This window comes from Xiphophorus hellerii, chromosome 24 (genome assembly GCF_003331165.1).
Source record: "Xiphophorus hellerii strain 12219 chromosome 24, Xiphophorus_hellerii-4.1, whole genome shotgun sequence".
In the NCBI taxonomy this organism is placed as follows: Eukaryota; Metazoa; Chordata; class Actinopteri; order Cyprinodontiformes; family Poeciliidae; genus Xiphophorus; species Xiphophorus hellerii.
This window is the reverse complement of record NC_045695.1, coordinates 11097633-11117736: the sequence shown is the minus strand read 5'-3', so window position 1 is coordinate 11117736 and position 20104 is coordinate 11097633. Positions and strand designations below refer to the sequence as shown.

The 20104-nt window shown below is 37.5% G+C and overlaps 1 protein-coding gene across 1 annotated transcript; it reads left to right on the top strand.

The window, feature by feature from the left end:
- The first annotated feature begins 705 nt into the window (after window positions 1–705).
- LOC116715588 (transmembrane protein 163) lies at window positions 706–19271 on the top strand. The gene is made up of 9 exons (XM_032556052.1): window positions 706–888; window positions 2762–3100; window positions 4580–4699; window positions 8936–8979; window positions 9070–9161; window positions 11870–11966; window positions 15586–15697; window positions 16603–16744; window positions 17343–19271. The coding sequence occupies exons 2-9, from the start codon at window positions 2911–2913 to the stop codon at window positions 17401–17403; spliced, it is 858 nt and encodes a 285-aa protein (XP_032411943.1). The 5' UTR covers window positions 706–888; window positions 2762–2910; the 3' UTR covers window positions 17404–19271.
- Window positions 19272–20104: the final 833 nt, after the last annotated feature.

Here is a 20104-nt window from a genome sequence, read left to right as displayed (position 1 = left end):
ACTCCCTCTAGTCAACTAGAGGGAGGCAATCAACCCCGAACTGGACGCATTTTGGAGAGTCTTTCTATATTATGGTTCAGGGGTTTGCAACATGTGGCTTCGGATCCGTACGCGTTAGTAAGCTAGAATAATAATAAACTTAGCAATGTTTTTAAACATAAAGCTAATGAAAATGACTTTTTGTGCATTATTGCATGTTTTGTAAGAAATGTTTGCGTCGTATTTCTAAACTAGTGGTGGAACTATGAGGTCTTTCATTAGGTTATGACCTTTTTTTAAATTTCCATTTATACAGAATTCAACAAAATGTATGTCCTCTCTTTTTTATTCTAAGATATAACATTAGAAATAAAATTGCTGTTTTTTAATTTAATAAAATTATTATTTTCTAGTAAAAACTGACAACATTAATTTGGCTGCTGACCCCTGTGGATTTTTTAAATTGATGTCCAATGTGGGGGCTTAGGGTTACAACGATGCAAAAAAGAAACATGCGGTAAATAAATTGGGTAGAATATATCTACTTTTAAATATATGTGATTAAAAATGTTTAAAATACTGATATAGTTTTCTTGATCCAACTGATCAATCTATGACGCTCAGACATTATGTTTTTAACGAAGTTTATGGATGAGTTTTCATTGTCTGGACAGCTGTGCAGCGACGCACGCGCTCAAACCTCACGAGACAGATGTTTTCCTCGCGTTTCCGGATCGCGCGCGCCAGTGGTGCAGCAGCTGAGCTTCGTGCGACGGCAGCGCGAGCCGCGCAGGTCTCGTGTTTTCCACCACGGATAGTAATTAGAGAGCTGGTGCGACCCCTTCACGGAGCTGCCACTCTGTCCCTGCCGCTTGTCCACGCACTGCGCGTCAAAACGTCTCCCCTCAGGTTAGTCTGCGACTTCCGCTCTATTCCTTCAAAATAAACTCACAGCTAACTTTTGGCATGAAGGGTTTTTTTGTTGTTGAAAATGTCGTACAGCAAACTTTTAAATGTTTTAACCTTCTAACTGATTGGTTGTATTTTGTAAAACCATAAACTTTAAAATAACTAGCTAAAATAATAATATAAAAAATGCTAATAGACATATACTGTCATATTCATTAAGTTATATTTGGAAAAAGGTAATTTATTTCAGTAACTCATAACCAATTACACACAGATCGGCTATGTTTTAAAGCCCTTTGCCATTCATTTCATTTGGCTTACAGCTAATGAAAATAAATCTAAGTTTAAAATATTACATTCGAACATTAAACAAATATGGACTTTTTGAAAACAATTTTCAATACATGCATGTACAGTACTTTATTTATTTAAAATTAATATAGTACAAAGTATTTAATTTATACTCAAGAATTCAAGTCATTTTTATTTGAGGGGATTTGGGTTTTCTGTGTGATGGTGAGATGAAGCCTCATGAGGCATTGAACCACTTGAGCCAACTGGTTCGAGAAAGGGTTCATTTCTTGAGGCTTCATGTGCACACGAAACCACCTACTGGCCAGGTGTATAATCACAGCCAGCTGTATCTTAACACGTGTGATGCATTGAATTTTTGTCTATTATGGCTCTTGGGAATGACTTCACAAAAGGTGTAGGACGAAATCATTTGTCTACATAAATTATGTATACACATATGTGTATAATAAAATATTGTTTGAATGTATTCTCTGTGTGTAATTATTCCCAAAATAGTAGTGTCATGTGATATGGCATGTTGTGTAATAATGTTTTTCTGTGACTCTAGAAAAATGGCCTGGGCTTAATCAGGCAGAGGACAGTGAAAGTGCTTGTGGAACTAGGGAGGGGTAGTGAATAGGCTAATGCTTGTGTAACTTGGATGATTTCATGCATTTTTATTAAGAAACAACAATTTCTCCACAGTTTTTGGTTTCACACGATTTCTCTTTTTTGACACTACATGGATGAGGTGTTATTATTGTACCCCAACTCCTTGGAGCACAATAAACACCTCACCTTTACAGAAAATAAGAAACAGTGAAAAATACAGTTCTTCATAAGCAAACCTAATGCATCTGCAAATGTTCAGTTCACCTTACCTTGTTAGGGCTTATCAAATCGAAATGTTCCCACATAGGGGAAATCCTCCTCTTTCTCGCCGGCTCCATCCTACTCCTATCCTGTCCTCGCGCTCCTAAATCTCCTATCTATCTATCTCTCTCCTAAACTCTCCAAACACCGAATTAACTGTCTCAAACTAAATAACCACTATCCAAACTCTGCTATCCAAACTATCAAAACTCTATCCACTCTCTCAACTGACCGCAACTCGCCTACAACAACCCACATTTTGAATGGAGCCTGTGGGGTTTTTAAAGCTGTCAAACCCCGCGCCAACATCTGAGCCACTTCCCGAAGCAGTCACGTGGTACAGCCAGGCAGCGAGGCTTCGGACGTCATCGTTTTCGGCTCCTCCCCTAAATGAAGCAAGCCTCGATACGCGCTTTACGGAAACGCCCCCTCCATTACTCGACACACGCCTCGAAGCCTCGGCACATCACGTAACATCACTACGTCTACCTCACCACCTACAACCCCAAACCATGACATTACTGTCATAATGATAAATGATGATAAATAACGGAGGTTGTTTTCGTTGCACCACTCTTTAACTTTATATGTTGTAAACATTAGTAATAGAATTACGTTTTCTTCCTATTATTCTGTTTTGACTATATTCGCCGGAGTTTGTTTTGAAATCCGTATTCCCCAATTTCCGCTGTTGTCTCACTTGCAGTGCGTAATTTGGCGCAACTGGACGCGCAACTCTACAAGGAATCTCCCTCCTCCCAACTCTGTCTGTGGGTCTCTGCTCGTTGGAAAGGCTGGTTCTCCTGCCCAGGTGTGACATTCTCGGCGTGCCTCACTGGAACCACAGCCGACAAGATGACGGACCCATCCCCGCCAGACTCCGCCGCCGTCCCGGAACCGGCTTCTGGTGTGGAGCCCACGGCGGTGAACGGCCAGTGCGAGCAGGCGGATTCCCCGCAGCAGCAGGAGAACAACACAGAAAGTCAGGGAGAGGGTTTCAAGATGGATCAGGAGATGAAGATAACAGAGAGCATAGAGGATCGGGGTAAGTGACGTCAGAAATATTCATTTTTGTACATAATTTAACTAACAGGTGTTTAAACAAAAGGTGTTTTATTGTGAAGTCTGCTTTAATGTGTGGTTTAGGTTATTATGGCATAAGATTAAAATATATTCTCATCTGTTTTATATCTTTTCTCATCTAATTTACATTGTTTGCAAAAATAGTAAAAGTATAATAGTACATTTTATCAGTATTATTCTGGCACTAAAAATATTGAGGTTCCTAATTTAATCAACCAACCATTTTTGGCTAATATGAATCAGCACTAAGTTAAGTAGGAAAACTGTATAAATAATAATTATTAAGTAAGTAGCTGATTGGTGTTTGTAAAAGTATATATCTTAAAAATTTTAATGTTTTTGTAAAATTATATTTTCTTCAGCACAAGAATAATGAAATCAGTAAATACTGCCATAATTACCCCTAACATAAAATTATTAGATTCTTAATTGATGATTTTATTTATTTAATCCTTAAAGAATTGGTATATTTAAACTATTTTGAGTGTCTTTATAAATAAATAAATCTCTTGCTTCATTTGTGACACATTTGGTCTTCCATAAGGATACATACCTGAGCTGAGATCCAGGAAGTTTATCTGCAGCACTTTGCTTTAATTTTTGGCAGCTCACAAGTGGTCAACATGTCCATTTATGTAGCGTTAATTAATTCTATAAAAGACACTTAGTCCAGTTCTGTTCAGTTTTGTCCACTTTATTACAAAATAAACATAATACAGTTAGATTCAGAAGATATTGTGATGCTAATTAGTAAAAATGAAAAATAAGGGAACATGTAGTTTCCATTGAATTGCTTCAATCATGCATGGGGCGACAGTGGAAAGGAACTACCACCTTTTAACTGGAAGAAACCTGCAGATGAACTGTTCCTTTCAGGCTGACGTGGCAACGGTTCAGACGTCTTCCTGCTTTAGCTAAAATGAAAGCAGGAATAACTGGAACTATAGCACAAATTGAGAGGAAAGTTGTTTCTTTTATTGCTTATACTTTTCTTTAACTCGTCATAAATCATGTATGAAACTCATGAGTCATTTTAGCTTCTGGTGAGATAAAGGGTGGATATCAGGGATCCAGTCAGTCAAACAGCTTGAACCTGCAGGGTTTGCTTTATTCCCATTTTAATGCGGTCGTTCTGCAGGGAGAACATTTTCTCCCAATGCAGTTTCTTCACAGTATCTCTGATGTTTTTTTTTTTTTTGTATTCCAAGGACATTTAAGTTTTCTGCAAACTAACAACCAGGGAAGATTGAAATGCAGTTAGCAACAACCAGTGCAGTTGTGTATATATTCAGAATAAAGGAATCAGAGGCAGAAAACAAAATGTCAGCATGTAAAAGAGAAGGTTTTGCCCCTGATATTTCTTCTGGGAGACAAAGTTAGTGATTGTTTGCAGGTTGAGAACGTCAGAACTACAAAAGTTTGGATCTCTTGTCGTGTGTAGGTCTTCTGGAGAGCAGCATGCGCCTGAAGCCTCATGAAGCACAAAGTTACCGAAAGAAAGCTCTCTGGGTGTCCTGGGCGTCGATCGTGGCCACCATCATCCTAGCTATCGCCGCTTTCAGTGAGTGACATTATTTCACTGAAACACATGTTTGGATTTCTAGTGTTTGCTCACGTCTTCACTAATCCAAAGGTACATGAGGGCTGGGCTGTAGTTATTATAAGCAAAGACAGTTTGCTTGAGAAGATGACTGAGATGCTCCCTCCTTCTTTTTCCTCTTCTTCTTCACTAGCCAGAGATTAGTTCCTGAAAAGAGTTCCCACATTGCTGCAGTGTTGTTGATTACCTGCAGCAGATGAGCATATTAGGTCTGAAGACTGCTACTAATGTCATGAAGGATCATTATGTTTTTATTTGTTCTCACACACAGCAGCTCTCTCTCTCTCTCTCAGACTGTATGCAGTGTTTTCGTCAGACTGGCAGGAGGACTAGTTGCTCCGTCACACATCAGCTTCTCTCTTCATAAATGAAACATGGCACTGCTTCCAGATTAGGTGCAGAAATGAGACAAAGTGATGAATGAGGGCAACGCAGGAGCAGGAGTTACTCTGTCATTACTCACACAGTTGTTTTTTTGATTTAGGGCCCAATAATTATATGAGTAGATGACTCCAGTGGTTTAATAATGTAAGAGTAATTTATTTTAGACACTTCAACAGGTTAGAAGTTCTTAGAGCTGAAACGATTAATTGTGATTAATCGATTATTGAGATAATTGTCAACTTATTTAGTAATTGATTAATCGCTAACTGGAGTACAGACTCAAAAAAGGTCACTTGCTGATAAACCCCCCCAACATATTCAGTGCAGAAATCAGGCAAAAACTATACAAAAAATACATTTATTTTGCATTTACGATGAAAATGCCTTTGTCTGTAAACAACGGTTAATCGTAACGAATCGATTATTGAAATAATCATCAACTTATTTAGTAACCGATTAATTGTTAACTGGAGTACAGACTCAAAACAGGTAATTTGTTGAAAAAAACCAACATATTCAGAACAGTAATTAGGTCAAAACTGTACAAATACATATTTATAGATTTTGCGTTTACGATAAAAACACCTTTGCCTATAAATAAGTTTTCCCCAAAACTCAAATTCGCTAAAGGAATGCTGTTATTGCATTTTAGGTATTAAAACATTTATTTTCTTATTTAAAAAAGGAGCCTAATTGCTGGTTTATTTTATTTTATCTGATTATTCTATCAGAATAACTGATAATAATAATTGTTAGATTCCTTTAATTTTATGTGTTGATGGTTTTTCTTGTGCCAAATAGGCATTCAGTCAGAGAACTCATTCCTCACGTTATGACAAAGTTTAATGTATCTTATTGGGATTTTGTGTCAAACCTGTTAAAAGTAACAAAAGGACAAAGATACATAATATTCGAATGATAAAAATTAGGAACTTAATGATTAAATTGGTCCAGATTTCCTTCATTTTGGATGACTGGCCACAGGACTGCATGTAAATAATTTACGTCACCTTTTTAATTCAGTGTGCCAAAAGCCAGTATAAATATATTTTGTATTTTAGTTCATAAACACATAATGCAGCAGCAGAAATTAGACGCCTGGAAGCTTTGTTTTTGATTTGAGTCTGTTGTTTGTGTCATGAATAGTTTAATTTAAAATGAAATCAGGATCAGTTGGTAAACAGTTCACTGCAGCTGTTGCATAACGGCTCATTAAAGTGTCTGTAAAATTACGTCTGTTTCCAGCCGGAGTTGATTAAATATGAGGAAAGCGCTTTGTGAGCTTTCGTTCAAATGAATTTGATTTCTGCAGGCGGAAAACCTGATCACATTTTCTCGTATCGTACAGCTGAAAATCATTTCGTCATCTGCATGAAAAATTAAAAATAAACGTGAAAATAATAGTTAAATTAGATGATTGAGGACTTTTAAGTGACACTCACAGAAACAATAAAAGTTTTCACTTCGATCAGGTGATGTTCATGATGTTTCAGCGAGTTTTTCTCACTTTTTCACATTTTCAACTCAGGCCTGGACCTTATATTATCCTGGTAATTATTACAATACACAATAATATTGAGCATTTTCAAGTAATATATTGATAATGGGATAATAATGCAAAATCACTCTTTAATTTCGTAAAGAACATTTAATACTGGAGCTGGAATATATTTTAAATATCCAAAATATAAGAAAAATTAAAAAATAAGAAAAGCACACAACCAAAGCAATAAATGAAGTGAATTATGATGTCTTTGTAAATAAAATTGTCCTTTAATTGTTGAGCTCTTTTAATTTACTATACAACTAATTGATTAGTTCTTCAGGCTTAGTCACAACCACCAGCTTCAATGAATTTTATTGGGATTATGTGTGAATTGAACCGAAAATATGTATAAAAATTGTTCAAGTTCGCCTGTTTCTTTCTAAATCTTACTATGAATATTGATTTTATGAGGCGAAAATGTGAAATTTTAAAATCCAGAGTCAGAGGTCATTTTTTCGGGCATGTCAGAGCATTTTGGGGCCTCTCCCCTCTGTGGCCCTGATGAGCCTGGAAACCATTAGTGCCACTCAGACTCTGTAAAGCGAGTTGTTACAGATTTTTACGGTTGGCAGCTGCAGCAGCAGAGGGGGAAACATACATGTTCATGCCACGGCTCACACCTGATACCCTGTCTACGCGTCCTCTGACTGAAACATGGCGGGACTGTTTGACAACAGCTGAGCGAACAAGAACAAAACCAGTTCCTGTTTGTTTAGGCTGAACACCAGCTTCTGTTTTTATTCAATTCAAAAGGCAGGGATGGACGGCGTCAGTCGGTTAAATGTAAAAATAAAAGTAATACCAGACAGCGTTTTCTAGACAAGCAGCAACAAAGAAGCGAACAGCAGCACCTTGTGTGTGTGTGACACCCACCCAGCTTCCCTGGGAGCCAATTAACCAGCACTGGGTTCAGCTTTGACGACCGCAGAGCTGCAGCTGAGGTATTTATGCAAAATGTCGCTTTTTCTCCTCCTAATAAAGGAGAAAAGGGATAAGAAGGAGATCTAGCTTTCTTTGTTAGTGAGGACAGCATTTATTAAAATCAAGAAAACACAAAAGTGTCATTTGTTTTGATTAAATACTGTGCAAAATGTAAATTTGTATGTTTTAGGAGGATATTATATTTTTTAAATACAGTTGTAGCATCAGTTCAAAACCAATTAGAAAATACAGTTTTGATCCCAAATGGAAATTAAATGTTGGCTGCAGGCAAAAGAAAATCTCCTGTAGCAGTCAGTATCACAGCGTCCTGTTGTCGTCTTCTTGGTTTGCGCCATTCACAACATCTGATTGTTGATCATGTGGCTTGTGTGATGTGAAAAAATTGTTTCCATTGCAGTTTTGTGAAATTAACCCATTTCTATTCTCATCTCATCTGGCGCCAAAACTTTATATAGAAAACAGGATTTTTTATTGAAAATTTTCCATTAAGCAAATTTCTTTTCAAAATGTCAAATTACGTTATTGAAAACACAGCTTTTGTTGTTGTCCGTAATGTTAGTAATTTTAAGAACATTCGTCCTGTGCTTTTAGCAGCAACAACCCCACATCATGATCCTTCCACCTCCGTGTTTCAGCTCAGAGTTAGCGTTGCTTTTCCTCCAAACTAGAATAAGTCAGAGTAACGTGAGTTGCTGTGTAAACTGGGGCTTGTGTGCGTTGCGTCCTCACCCTTTCTTATTTGCTTTGACATCAGCAGCTGTCAGTTTCAGACTTCTCCTGCTTATTTAAAGTAGATTGTGTACATTAAGTCAGGTTTTCGAGTTTAATCTGCCTCATTAACAACTCAGAGATTCTTCCATTCTACAAGCAGATGAGGTTAATATATTAGAGATGCAGCTCCACAGACTTCAGGTGTCATAAAAAGATCCCAGTCGGTGATTTGAATGCAGGGCTCGTTTGCAGTGCGAGTGCTGCAGGTTTTGATCGTGTTTTTATCCTTGAGAGAAACAAGAAGATGAAACAAAAGCAGAAGATAGCAGGGAGCTTAAATGGAGGAAAAAGAAACAATATGAGCAGCTAGAAGCTCTCTGCCCCCCTGTGAGTTTTTCTAAAAATAACCTGGAGAGGTGGATTTCTCCCCACTGATGCAGGTGCATAAATGTTTGCATCTGTTTGCTACCTCCAAATCAAATTTCAGATTTCACTTCCTCTCGTCTCATCTGTTCGGTTTTCTGCAGGAGTTGATAAGAAAGCAGAACTGATCTGCCGTCCCACAATTAAAAGAAACGTAAACGTTGAGTTTATGTTTCTGTGTTTTCTTGCAGCTGTGTCCATCATGCGCCACAGTGCTGCTGCTTTTGGATTTGCTGTAAGTGCACACCAACACGTCTCGGATCCAAACTGAGGTTAATGACGTGAACTGCATGCTAAATGTTTTTTTTTTGCTTTCTCGCTGCAGTTTGACGCCACGCTGGACGTGCTGTCCTCCGTCATTGTGCTGTGGCGCTACAGCAACGCAGCCGCCGTCCATTCGGCGCACCGTGAATACATGTGAGTGCAACGTTTCCACATTTTGTCACCTTGCAAGCGCAAATCTATTTTTTTGTGTTGGGAGGTGCTCTGTTTGGAGTTCAAATTTTCTGAAGCAGCAAATGCACCATTTGGAAAAGACATAGACTTCCTTGATTTGGATGTTGAATCGGTTTAATAGTTACTTTTATACGGACACCGCCACATATTGAAGTAAAAGGAAATTAGTTGGCAGATAAATAAGCAACACAAACTTTGACAGTGATTTTTGTTTTCGAGAAGAGACGTGAAACGTTTTTTTATTCATTTATTTTTATTCAGTTGAGAGAAGGAATTGGTAGTTTGATATATACAAGAGTTATAAAACAAATTTTCTAAATCTTGTTGAGATATCTCAAGAAGACAAAATTAATGGAGAGAATATTGTTTTTATTTTTAGCTTAGTCTATAAAACTGAGATATATTCAGCTCTGGAATAAATGAAGAGCTCACTCAACTGAACCGTATTGAAAACCTCCTGGTTATTCCACCAAATATTAATTTCTAAACTCTTCCTGAGTTAAAAAATTTGCATTGTTGTTTCTAAATGAATATAGACTTGTTTTCTTGCATTATTTGCACTTTTTTCCTAATTTTGACCATTTCTCATTTTCTGCAAATAAATACGAAATTATTGCTTGGAATTTCAAAGACATGTTGTCAGTAGTTCATAGAATAAAAGAACAATGTCCATTTTTCTCAAACGTATACCAATAAAAAGTAAAATAAGAGAAACTGATCATTTTAAGTGGGCTCAATTTTTTCCAAAGCCGTATTTAGCGTCCCGATCCACCCCATTCCAGTAGGTGGCGGTAATGCGCACCAAAACGTTGCTTTCCAGCCACCGTTAAAACAAAGCAGAAGAAGAAGACCTGGCCAATTAGCTTCACCTGTGTTGAGTGACTTTTTCAAACAGAAAAATACGTGGTTTCTTTGCGGAATAACATCCTTTTTTAATAAAACTGAATTCAAAACCTAAAACTGGAGAACGAAATAACGCTAAAGCTACGGAAGACCGGGTAAGCTATCCTTACCTGTGCTTTCTCTCACCTGTCTCTGTCGCCGTTGTTCTCAATAGTTCCATACAAAGACTTAAAATTCACAGTAAAAAAAGAAACTCTTTTCTGTGGTGGACACTTATTACAAGTGATAAATGAATTATTGACTTAAAGCAAGCTCATATCGTATTTCAAGTGTACTTGCACTAGAAGCTGGATCAAAAATAATATGTAAGATTTTGTGTTTTTGCAGTATTTAACTCACCAAACTCCATAACCCAACATAACAGAGGCTTCATTTACAGAGGGAGTCAGATAAAAGCTGGATCTGTCTGTGCTGCTTCTAAAGGAGCATATGTTGGCTTCACACACACCCAGGAGTCGAGCTGCATCTCGGTCTCAGAGGAGTATCAAGTAATTGCAGGAGAGACGATGGATGAGATCATATCCTCCGGAGGAGAGATGGAAACGTAAACTGAAAAACATTGGATATGTTGTAAAAGTTGCTCACAAATTTAACCAAACTGATTTGAATTGTTGACCAACACGGATTCAATTAACTTCAGGTTTCATGATTTCTTCCCTCCAATTAGCTCAAAATGTACTACAAATAACACAAAATTTTACCAAATATTTTTGTTTATCTTGGTACACTTTAAATAAGACAAACCTAACTTACAAGTAAGTTTTCAGCAAAATATATGAGCTTGTTTTAAGATGGCAATTCTTTAATATTAATGAAAAACTACTAGTTAATAAGAAGTGGAACTAGTGTTATCAATATTAAGGAATTATTAACCTAAAACAAGCTCCTATATCTTGCTGAAAATTCTTTGTATGTTAGTTTTGTCTTGTTTCAAGTGTGTGAAGATATTTTCCCTGGAAACTAGGCAAATATTTGGTAATATTTGTGGTTTTGTAGTGTGGTATGCACCTTGACTCGCGCCGTTAGTCTATCTTTGATTCTGCAGACGGCAGCGCTCTCTTTTACCAGCCTGCCAGGGATCCATGTTATTCTTTTTAATTTGTCCACCTGTCTGCGTTTCATAAACGAGACGCGGTTGAACGGTGAACCCCAGAGGCTGTCTGGTTACCACGGTAACACACTTGAGGTCTGATAACAGAAGATATTAAGGACTCTTTTTTTTTCTTTCTCTGAAATCAAATTTGAAGCTTTCTTTTGTTCCCAGAATCCGACGCTGTCGTTCGGATCGTAATTATTCTCTGCTTGTTTATGAACCTAAACAGAAAGGTAGTTTATCTGAAACCAGCAGCATCGGCATTGTGCGGGAAACAACAGGGAGCCAGTTAGCGGGGATGTTTGTCCTGCTGCGGGCTTCCCAAAGGGATGCTGGCTGTTGCCATGGTTACCTCATCCAGTCAAAACCCTGCTCTCCGAGTTTTGCTCGAGAGCAGCCCTCAGACGTTGAGCGCGCTCACTCTGGTAACCATGCATGACCAGGACATATGCTCCAACTGGCTCCTGCCTCCCTCTAGACTCGGTTAATTGGATAAAGGTCGTTAAAGGACATCTGCTGCTTCTCAATCAATACTCAAAGCACACATATATACACTCCTTGTCACGCTATTTTAATGTAAGGAAGATTTAAGTTGGTTTGTTTGAATGTGAAACCTCACACTGGTCTTTTTTTGTTTCCTGTTTCTGATCACCATCTGACTTCTTCCTGTCAGAGCTTGCGTGATCCTGGGTGTGATCTTCATCCTGTCCTCCCTTTGCATCATGGGAAAAGCCATCCATGACCTGGCCACCAAGCTGCTGCCAGAAGTGGTGAGAATTTATCAATCACAAATCCATAATAAATAAATATTCTTTAGTGAAATAATTTATTCTACTACAAGAACAGGCAGGAAAAGATTCATATAGGAGAAATCTCACATTTAGGGGTAAAAATAACTTAAAATCATCAGAATACTGTAAACTATTGGTGACAGCTGCATGGCTAACCAGGATCGCTTGACTTTCTGCCTGCACACATGAACTGGAGGTTGGGAATGCAAGACAAATGCTGCATGCATAATCAGATTTTTCAGTGGAATCTGTGGTTATTTTTGCAGCTCTGTCAGATTGTAACAGGGACTTTCTGCCAAAGATTTCAGAGTTCGAAACAGATGATCTAATATGTATACCTTTTATAGAATCCAAAATAAACAGCATTCAGACAATGATCGTTCCCTGCTGAGAGAAATGGATACAAATAATGACTATTGAAAGATAGTCATTATCTAAAGAATGATGACTTTAGATAATGACTTTTATTAGTTTAGTTGTTTCAGCTGTTATTGCACAGTCTAAAACAGAAGTAAATGATATTAAACCACTGCCAGATACTGCAGTAGTGGAAAAAGAGGATGCTATTGCACATTTATAATAATTCTGCAGTCAAAAGAAATAGAAGATTGTGTGATCTTCATCGTTTAAGCACATTAGCTGACATTGGGCCTACCATATTGGGTGTTTTGAGAGTTGTGACCTGAGTATATGTTAGTTTTAACAGCTGCTCTCTTAATCCGATGAATTTGTCAAACAGAAACCTTCCTCATTCTGCCTTTATCTGTACAAACCCGTCTTTGTTCTGAATCAGCCACAAATCTCTTCACAGTACGATGATAACGCTTCAGTTTTCGTTAAATATCTAATGTTTTCATATCTTGTCATACGGTTCTACACTATCTGATGATTTTTGTCAGCAGAGATCCTTTCTCTTTCCCATATTGCTTGAAACCTGTGGCCTGCTTAATAATGTGGAACATCCTTCTTGAGTAGATTTACTTTAATTGAGCTCACCAGACAATAATCAACCAGCTCTCTGAAATTAATTATAGTGATTTAAAGAGCCCTGACACACAATACCATCTATAAATTTAATAGCACAACAAAAAATGTAATCTTTATGACACTTTAATCTAATTTGCGTAATAATTTGGAACACCATGTATTAAGTTGTGACGTCATCGCCATCATGATCATAAAAGTTGGACATGTAGGTTTTGGTTGTAAAATTAAACCAGTAAAATTAGAGATCTTGGAGTAAAAAGTGCTACATTTAGAGGTTACTCTCTAGTTTTGTGCTGCTTTTTGTTTTTCCAAACTCGTTGTTTTTTTTTTTTGCTAACTGTTTGTGAGGATGAGGTGCGACTCTGCCGGTGCTGCTGGATGAAGAATGTCACAAGTCTCAGGTGTGAAGACTCACAAGCTTTAACACTTCTGTAAATAGCTTTATCGTCCTGTTGCTAGGCAGTAGTGGTCGCCGTAGAAACAGCTTTGCATCTTAATTAAATTTGTAAAAATAATCATATACAGGAACGTATAGGGATTTTTAAAAGTATAGATTACTTCATTTAAGAGTGTGTCTGTTAAAATTAAATTCATCTGATATAAAACTGCCATCTATTTGTTTTACTGTTGAAACCACAAACTTTACCGTATTTATTAAACTTGTCTGAATGAGGAAACTGCTTTTCTTTAAGTGAGGCAAAACTGCAGATTGTTTTGTTTTTAGGTTGCTTTATTGATAAGGAAGGTTGAATAAAAATAACATTTTTGCGTTTTAAGAAAAAATATTTTTTCTTTACACTCTGCATTTATTCACATTACATTGCTTTGGCAAATAAAATCTAAAAAATTTGATTATGTGTGAATATTTAATGAAAGCAGTGATTGGACATTGATTGCCTGTTATTAAATTTACAAATCTATATCAGTTGATCTACAATAATCATATTTTTAATGGATTACTAAGCGTTTGTTAGAAACTCAGTCAGTTTTCCAAATCCTGTATTGATTTATTGGCCTGACTGTGTTTTCACTCCGTTCATCTGCTGCTGCAGAGAAGCAGACGGACGGGGCTCAAACATGGCCGCCACCAAAGCATAAACAAACCCGACAGATTGTGTTTTTCTTCTTCTTTTCCTCTCACACTCGTCTTGTAGCTCAGCCTTCCTCACTGTGCCACAGTTGGAAATTAAGTACATTTTCCCCCTCAACCCCACCTCTGCAACTCTTCCCCATAAAATATTAATAAGGTAAGCAGCTGCTTAAATATGCAGGTTAGATGTAGGAGGTTGGTTTGTTTGGTTTGTCACCTGGCTGTTCCTCCGTACCCAATTAGCGTCTGCTAGCATACACAACAAAGCTGATCTCTGCAATGAGGTGAAAGCCTAAAATCCTTATTTATGTCTGAGTTTGAGCTCATCTCCTAAAATAAAAATATTTTAAAAATCTGTGGAGGAGTTGTCCTGAGGGACTGATCAACCAATCAGAAGAGGAGTTTGAGGGAGACTTGTACAACAAATGAAACTGCTCCTAAACTAAATCAGACAATTGTAAGAAAACTTATTTTTGTGGGATTTTATGATACACCAGCACAAAGTAGCACATAATTGGGAACTGAAAGTAAAGGATGAATGGTTTTAAAATGCTTAAAAACTAAAATCTTAAGTGTTTAAATGATTTATATAATCCACAAAGCAAAGAGGTCAAAGGTAAAGTTGTGAGTTAGGTTATAACACAATATCCAAAGCTTTGAGCAGCTCATGGATCGCTGTTAATCATCTGAAAATGGAAAAAATGACAACGCTTTGTTTGGTAGAAAAGAACAAGTTGAACACACTCCACAGTGAAGCATGGTGGTGGGCTAATCATGCTGTGGGGTTCAGTACGGAAAAGAAACGAGAACAGAGTTGTAATATTTCACTCTAGTTAGTTTTTTTTTATGAAATGAGTGGCAGAAAATATATCTTTACCCAAAATTACATTTTTTAATATGCACCTGTTCATTTTACAGATATTTTTGATGTACGTCATAAAAAATAAAACTTCTAAATCATGCCTCATAATTATCGACTAAATAGGAATAATTTTCATAACGGAAGCTTCCAGTCTTGGAGGAAGTCGAACTATATTTGATTCCTGTGGTTATTGGGGGTTTATTTGAGCTTTAAGCGTCAAAATGAACTTAAATCTTACAGAACGGCTCACCTGTCTCCCCCACTAAAGAATGTAATCGATGGTGTGAACATAATCTGCTCTGTGGGTTTCACCCCCAGCACTGAGTCAGGTTTTCTCTATTCTTTGATGTGCGAGGGAGCCAAAGTAGCTTTTCATGGCTTCGAGGCCGTAGTGCAATATTAATGCTGCCGCAGAGCCGCTGAGAGCTCTGCAGCCTTCCTTTGTGCTCCAGCTTTTATGCTGCCTCGCTTTCTCTGCTCTGAAATCTTAAAGAAGCTACAGAAAGGACGTTATTAAAGCCAAACAGCAACTAGAGGTTGTAGCAATTAAAGAAACGCTAAAGAGAGTCATTTAGGGGAATTATTTTGTCTACAGCAGTCAGATTTCTGCATAATCAGAATAAAACTGAAGCTGCGTTGTCGTCCTCCGTCTCTTTCAGGACAACTTCCTGTTCAGCGTGTCCATCGTCAGCGGCCTGGTGTGCGTCGTCCTGGCCGTGATCAAGTTCATGCTCGGCAAAGTGCTGACCAGCCGAGCGCTCATCACCGATGGTGAGCAAACACAGCAACAGGAAGTCACTACATGCCAGAGGAATTTCATATAAATGCATAAACAAATAAAATGCAAACCATAAAGATGTAGTGATGTGTAGAAGATGATCAGATTAGCATAAAAATAAGAATTTAATGTTTCAAAATCAATCTACTCAAGTAAGAGCAGCAATAGTTTGATTACTCAAGCAAAAGTAAAAAGTGCAATAAAACTACGCGTATAAGTAAATTTTTTCCCCAAAAGGTTACCAGTACTACCAAAATAACAAAGTAGTAGCCTATCCTTGCTAACAAGCTTAAAGGGGCAGTGTTGTGTATTTTCAAGATGCATAGCGCCATCTTATCGTAAAATCCATTTACTGTTACCTTTAGTTGCTATAGAAATGCTACATATATCAAATATGACTTAAAAGAAGTTACACGTTGTAATTTAATGCCTTGAAATTGGACTTCTGTCTCTTTAAGAAGCTTTTGCTCTTTTTGAAACCACCTTCAGGAAGTCATCGCAACATGGCTCCTCTATTAACACTTTAGCAACATTTATAGCAGCGTTTCAGTGAGAAGTAGCTCCTATAATGAGCTCAGCTGTTTAACTAGGTGTTTGCTAATTGCTTCTGGCTAGTTTGAAGGAACTGAGTGGGGACGGAGCTGCGTCTTGAAGGTAGAGCTAATTCCAACCAGGCATTTTTGATGCTGAATAGTTGCCATGGAGAATAAACGATTTCTCAAACTTGCACAAAAGAATGAAGGCAACTTTAAAGTGATACATTGGCATGAATTTGAAAAAAAAAAATAAAATTCAGGGTGGGTACATGCATGGTGCTGCCACGACCATATTTCACATTTCAAAATGTGTCAGAAGCTGAATTAAGCTTTCTGTACTAAACTGTGTTTCCGGTTTCCAGGATTTAACTCTCTGGTTGGAGGCATCATGGGGTTCTCCATCCTCATCAGTGCTGAAGTGTTCAAACATGAGCCCAAGGTGTGGTACCTGGACGGAACAGTAGGGGTCCTCATGGGCCTCATCATCCTCGTCTACGGAGTCAAGTAAGTGCCAACAATGGCTCTGGTTCTGATTAAATATGTTAAAAAGTGTGTAATATTCAAAAAAACTGATAAAAAAGTAACAAATTTCACAATCTGTCACATTACTTTCAGTGTTTTAATGGGATTGTATGTGATATGATTGTGATCAGAGAGAAAATAATTAGCTGTCAATAAACATTTGGAAAGAAACTTAATTATCCTTCTACTGAAACACAAACAGGTTAAACAGGCAAAGTAGAAAGTAGCTAAATAAATTTTCATGTCCCACTTTTCAGGTTTTTATTTCTCAAAATAAAAGAAAATCCTGTCATTTTCCTTTTATTTTACAATTATGCACAACTTTATGTTGATCTGCCAAAATGTGAATTTCAAAATAAGTGGCTTTACTAATCAAAACAAACAAATGTCATAAATCTGATTTAATTTCAGATTTATGACATTGAATTTGGTGAAAAAGCTGATTTATAAAAATAAAAGATCTTGGTTGAAAGTTTACATTGTTTTAGGGAGGTAATGTGATTTAAAAAGCAAAGTGTTTTCCAGAGTTGCATGCTGGGATATGGAGTTTTCCCCTCAAAGTGTCGTCTCTGTCCTCCAGGCTGCTGCGGGACATGATCCCCCGGGTCAGGCAGACCAGGAACTACGAGCGCTTTGAGTGACGGGTCACACAGGACACAAAGGGACGGAGGGGGGACAGGAGAGACACTCTGTCCACAGAAACCCACTCATTCTTGGAGCTGAAGACGTCTCTGTCCGCCCACGACTGGACTGACGGGGACAGCGATGACGGATGAAACCTTTGGGAACTTTTCTGTGTTTTCCAGTTCAGTGTACATACAGCATATCTCACCCTGTGGTCACAGTGGGTGGGCGCTCCGCTTCTTCACGTGTCCAGAGGTTCAGCGTAGCTCAGCTGTAACAGCAGCACACGGTTCCTGGAGGCCGGCGCTCAGCTGGGCTGTAAAACGCTGCAGCTGACTGATGGAGCAGCTCTCTATTACCACAGTTTGACTTTTTTATGACTACAGAGAGGATGTGTCAGTGCAAAGGTCCATTAGGCAAAGGAAGCAGGTACGATGTTATGGTGGCTGAGCTCCAGCTCTCAGCCCGGTCCAAGATGTGTTTTCTTTATTCTGACAACCCAAAAAAAAAGCAACATTTTATGTCAAACATTTTTATTTTCTTTAGAATCCAGAAATTTCAACTGAAATCTGAGTGCAAAGATTCAAAATTTCAGGGTCAAAATTATTATCCTCTCTATGAAACTTAAAGCTTTTGTCAAAGATTTCTCAACAGATCAATAATTTAAAGATCATAGTTTTGATTTAATCCAAAAGCTACCAGTGTCAATATCTACTTAGTTTTACCGTAATTGATTGATTGATTGATTGATTGATTGATTAGAAGCTGTGAGCATTACAAAGTAGAAGAACATAATTTCACTATTGTGGTTTGTGCTAACGTTTTTAGAGTTTGTGAAAGAATTTGGTTTCTGTGTGCAAAGCAAACTAATGCAAGCATCCAAAATAAAAACTAGGAGTGTTTGGGAAAAGATGGATTGAAGAATGATTAATTTGTTTAACAGCGTTAAAAAAATATATTTGACAAAAACTTCAAATTAGGTAGAGGGGGGTAATAATTTTGACTTCATCTTTATGTATGTGAGACGGACGGACAAATGGAAATAAGTCAAACTCTAATATTTTTCCAATATTTTGTTATCTCGTATTAATTAATTAAAGTAACTCAACAGGGTCAGTAATTGCACCATCTACTGACCAAAAGAAGTTACTGCAACATCTACAACAAATCCATTTAAACCTGTTTCAGTTATTTCAGCTGCTAACTCTTTTTTTATTAGTCTGAAACTAACCCATCAACTTTAAAGCCTGGATAAAGATAAAGTTAAATAGTTTCCTCCCAGATTGTGGTTTCATTAAGTTATTCTGGACAAAATCTCAATCATTTATCAAGTCAACATGTGAGCTGTTTGCTTTGGCAAAGCTCCTAGTTTAATCTTGACGCGTGAACAAATGATACAGTAATAAAACTTCCTTCATGTTCATCATTTACTTCTTTTCTGACCGGAAATATCTCATCCAAGCTTCTAACTCTGTACTCATATTTAAATCTAAAGCCTTAATTTTGCAGATGGTTGAAATGTAAATATTAGTAAACGGTGAGATTTGATTTGTTGGGTGTGAAGGTCAGGTTACAGCAGGTTATTGTTCTTTTTATGAGCTTTCCTCATAGCTGTAAATGAATGTAAACACTGCTTTGATGCTAACTTGATGTTCAGGTGAATCAGTCTTTTATTGCAGCGTAATCTCAACCTGGAAACTGTAGTTTATGCTGCAGCATTAAAACGTGGGATGAAAAATTTAAGTTTACAAGTTTAGCTTGGTGCATCGTGAACGTTTTTCAGTATGTTTCTGTGTAAAATTTCTATGATGTTGAAGAAATGCAGAAGCTGAGCCGTTTGTCACTGGAAGAAGACTTATTTAAAAATAAAGCTTTTTCCCAATGACTCAATGAAAAAACAATAGCATTTTTCATTTTTCCCAATGAAAAAGCATCTGGTGGACCGGAACACGCAGTGATGGCGGCGGGTTTTGCTGTAGTCCGGGACCAACGTGTCTTCACTTACAGGTGACTCCACACCTGACGCACAGATTTTCAACTCAAAACTGTCATGTTTACTGACTAGCATGTGGCCTCTGCTTCCCCCTTGTGGCCATTTGTAGCATTTCGAGTTTTAAAATGCCATGAGTTTATTTGGCTTTTGATGGTTACATTTACAGATCTACCTGTGGAAAATTGATGGAATATGAGCTTTTAATTCAGAAATCTTCCCATTTTGTCTGAAACTTGCTTGTATTGAACCAGCAATCAGAAAACATGCTTTCGCTGAAGGCCGAGTGTCTGTTTCTGTGCAGATCACAGTTGAAGTTCGTAATGATCTGCACAGCTCTGGATTCTGACCAGTAAATAAAGTTTATGCAATCCAGAAACATCAAAACGACAAAAGGTTCCTGATTTACATTTAAATTAAATCCAAGCTGAGCATTTAATTAAGATCTGTTGACTTGTATTTGCATAAATTAATCAAATAAAGAAAAATGTATTTTACAAAACTTTATTGTACATTTTTAAATAAGCAATCTATGAATAAACATTTAAACTTATATTTGAGACACTATCTCATATTTATTTTTTTAACAGAGTAGAGGAAATGGGCTCCAACACCTAAGCTTCGGTCTCGCAAAGAAGTGAGCGGAGATTTCACCTGCCATCACTAGAGGGCGCTGCATACTAAAGCAGGGGTGGACAGCAGGCTGAGACTCGTCTCCAGTCCGGTAG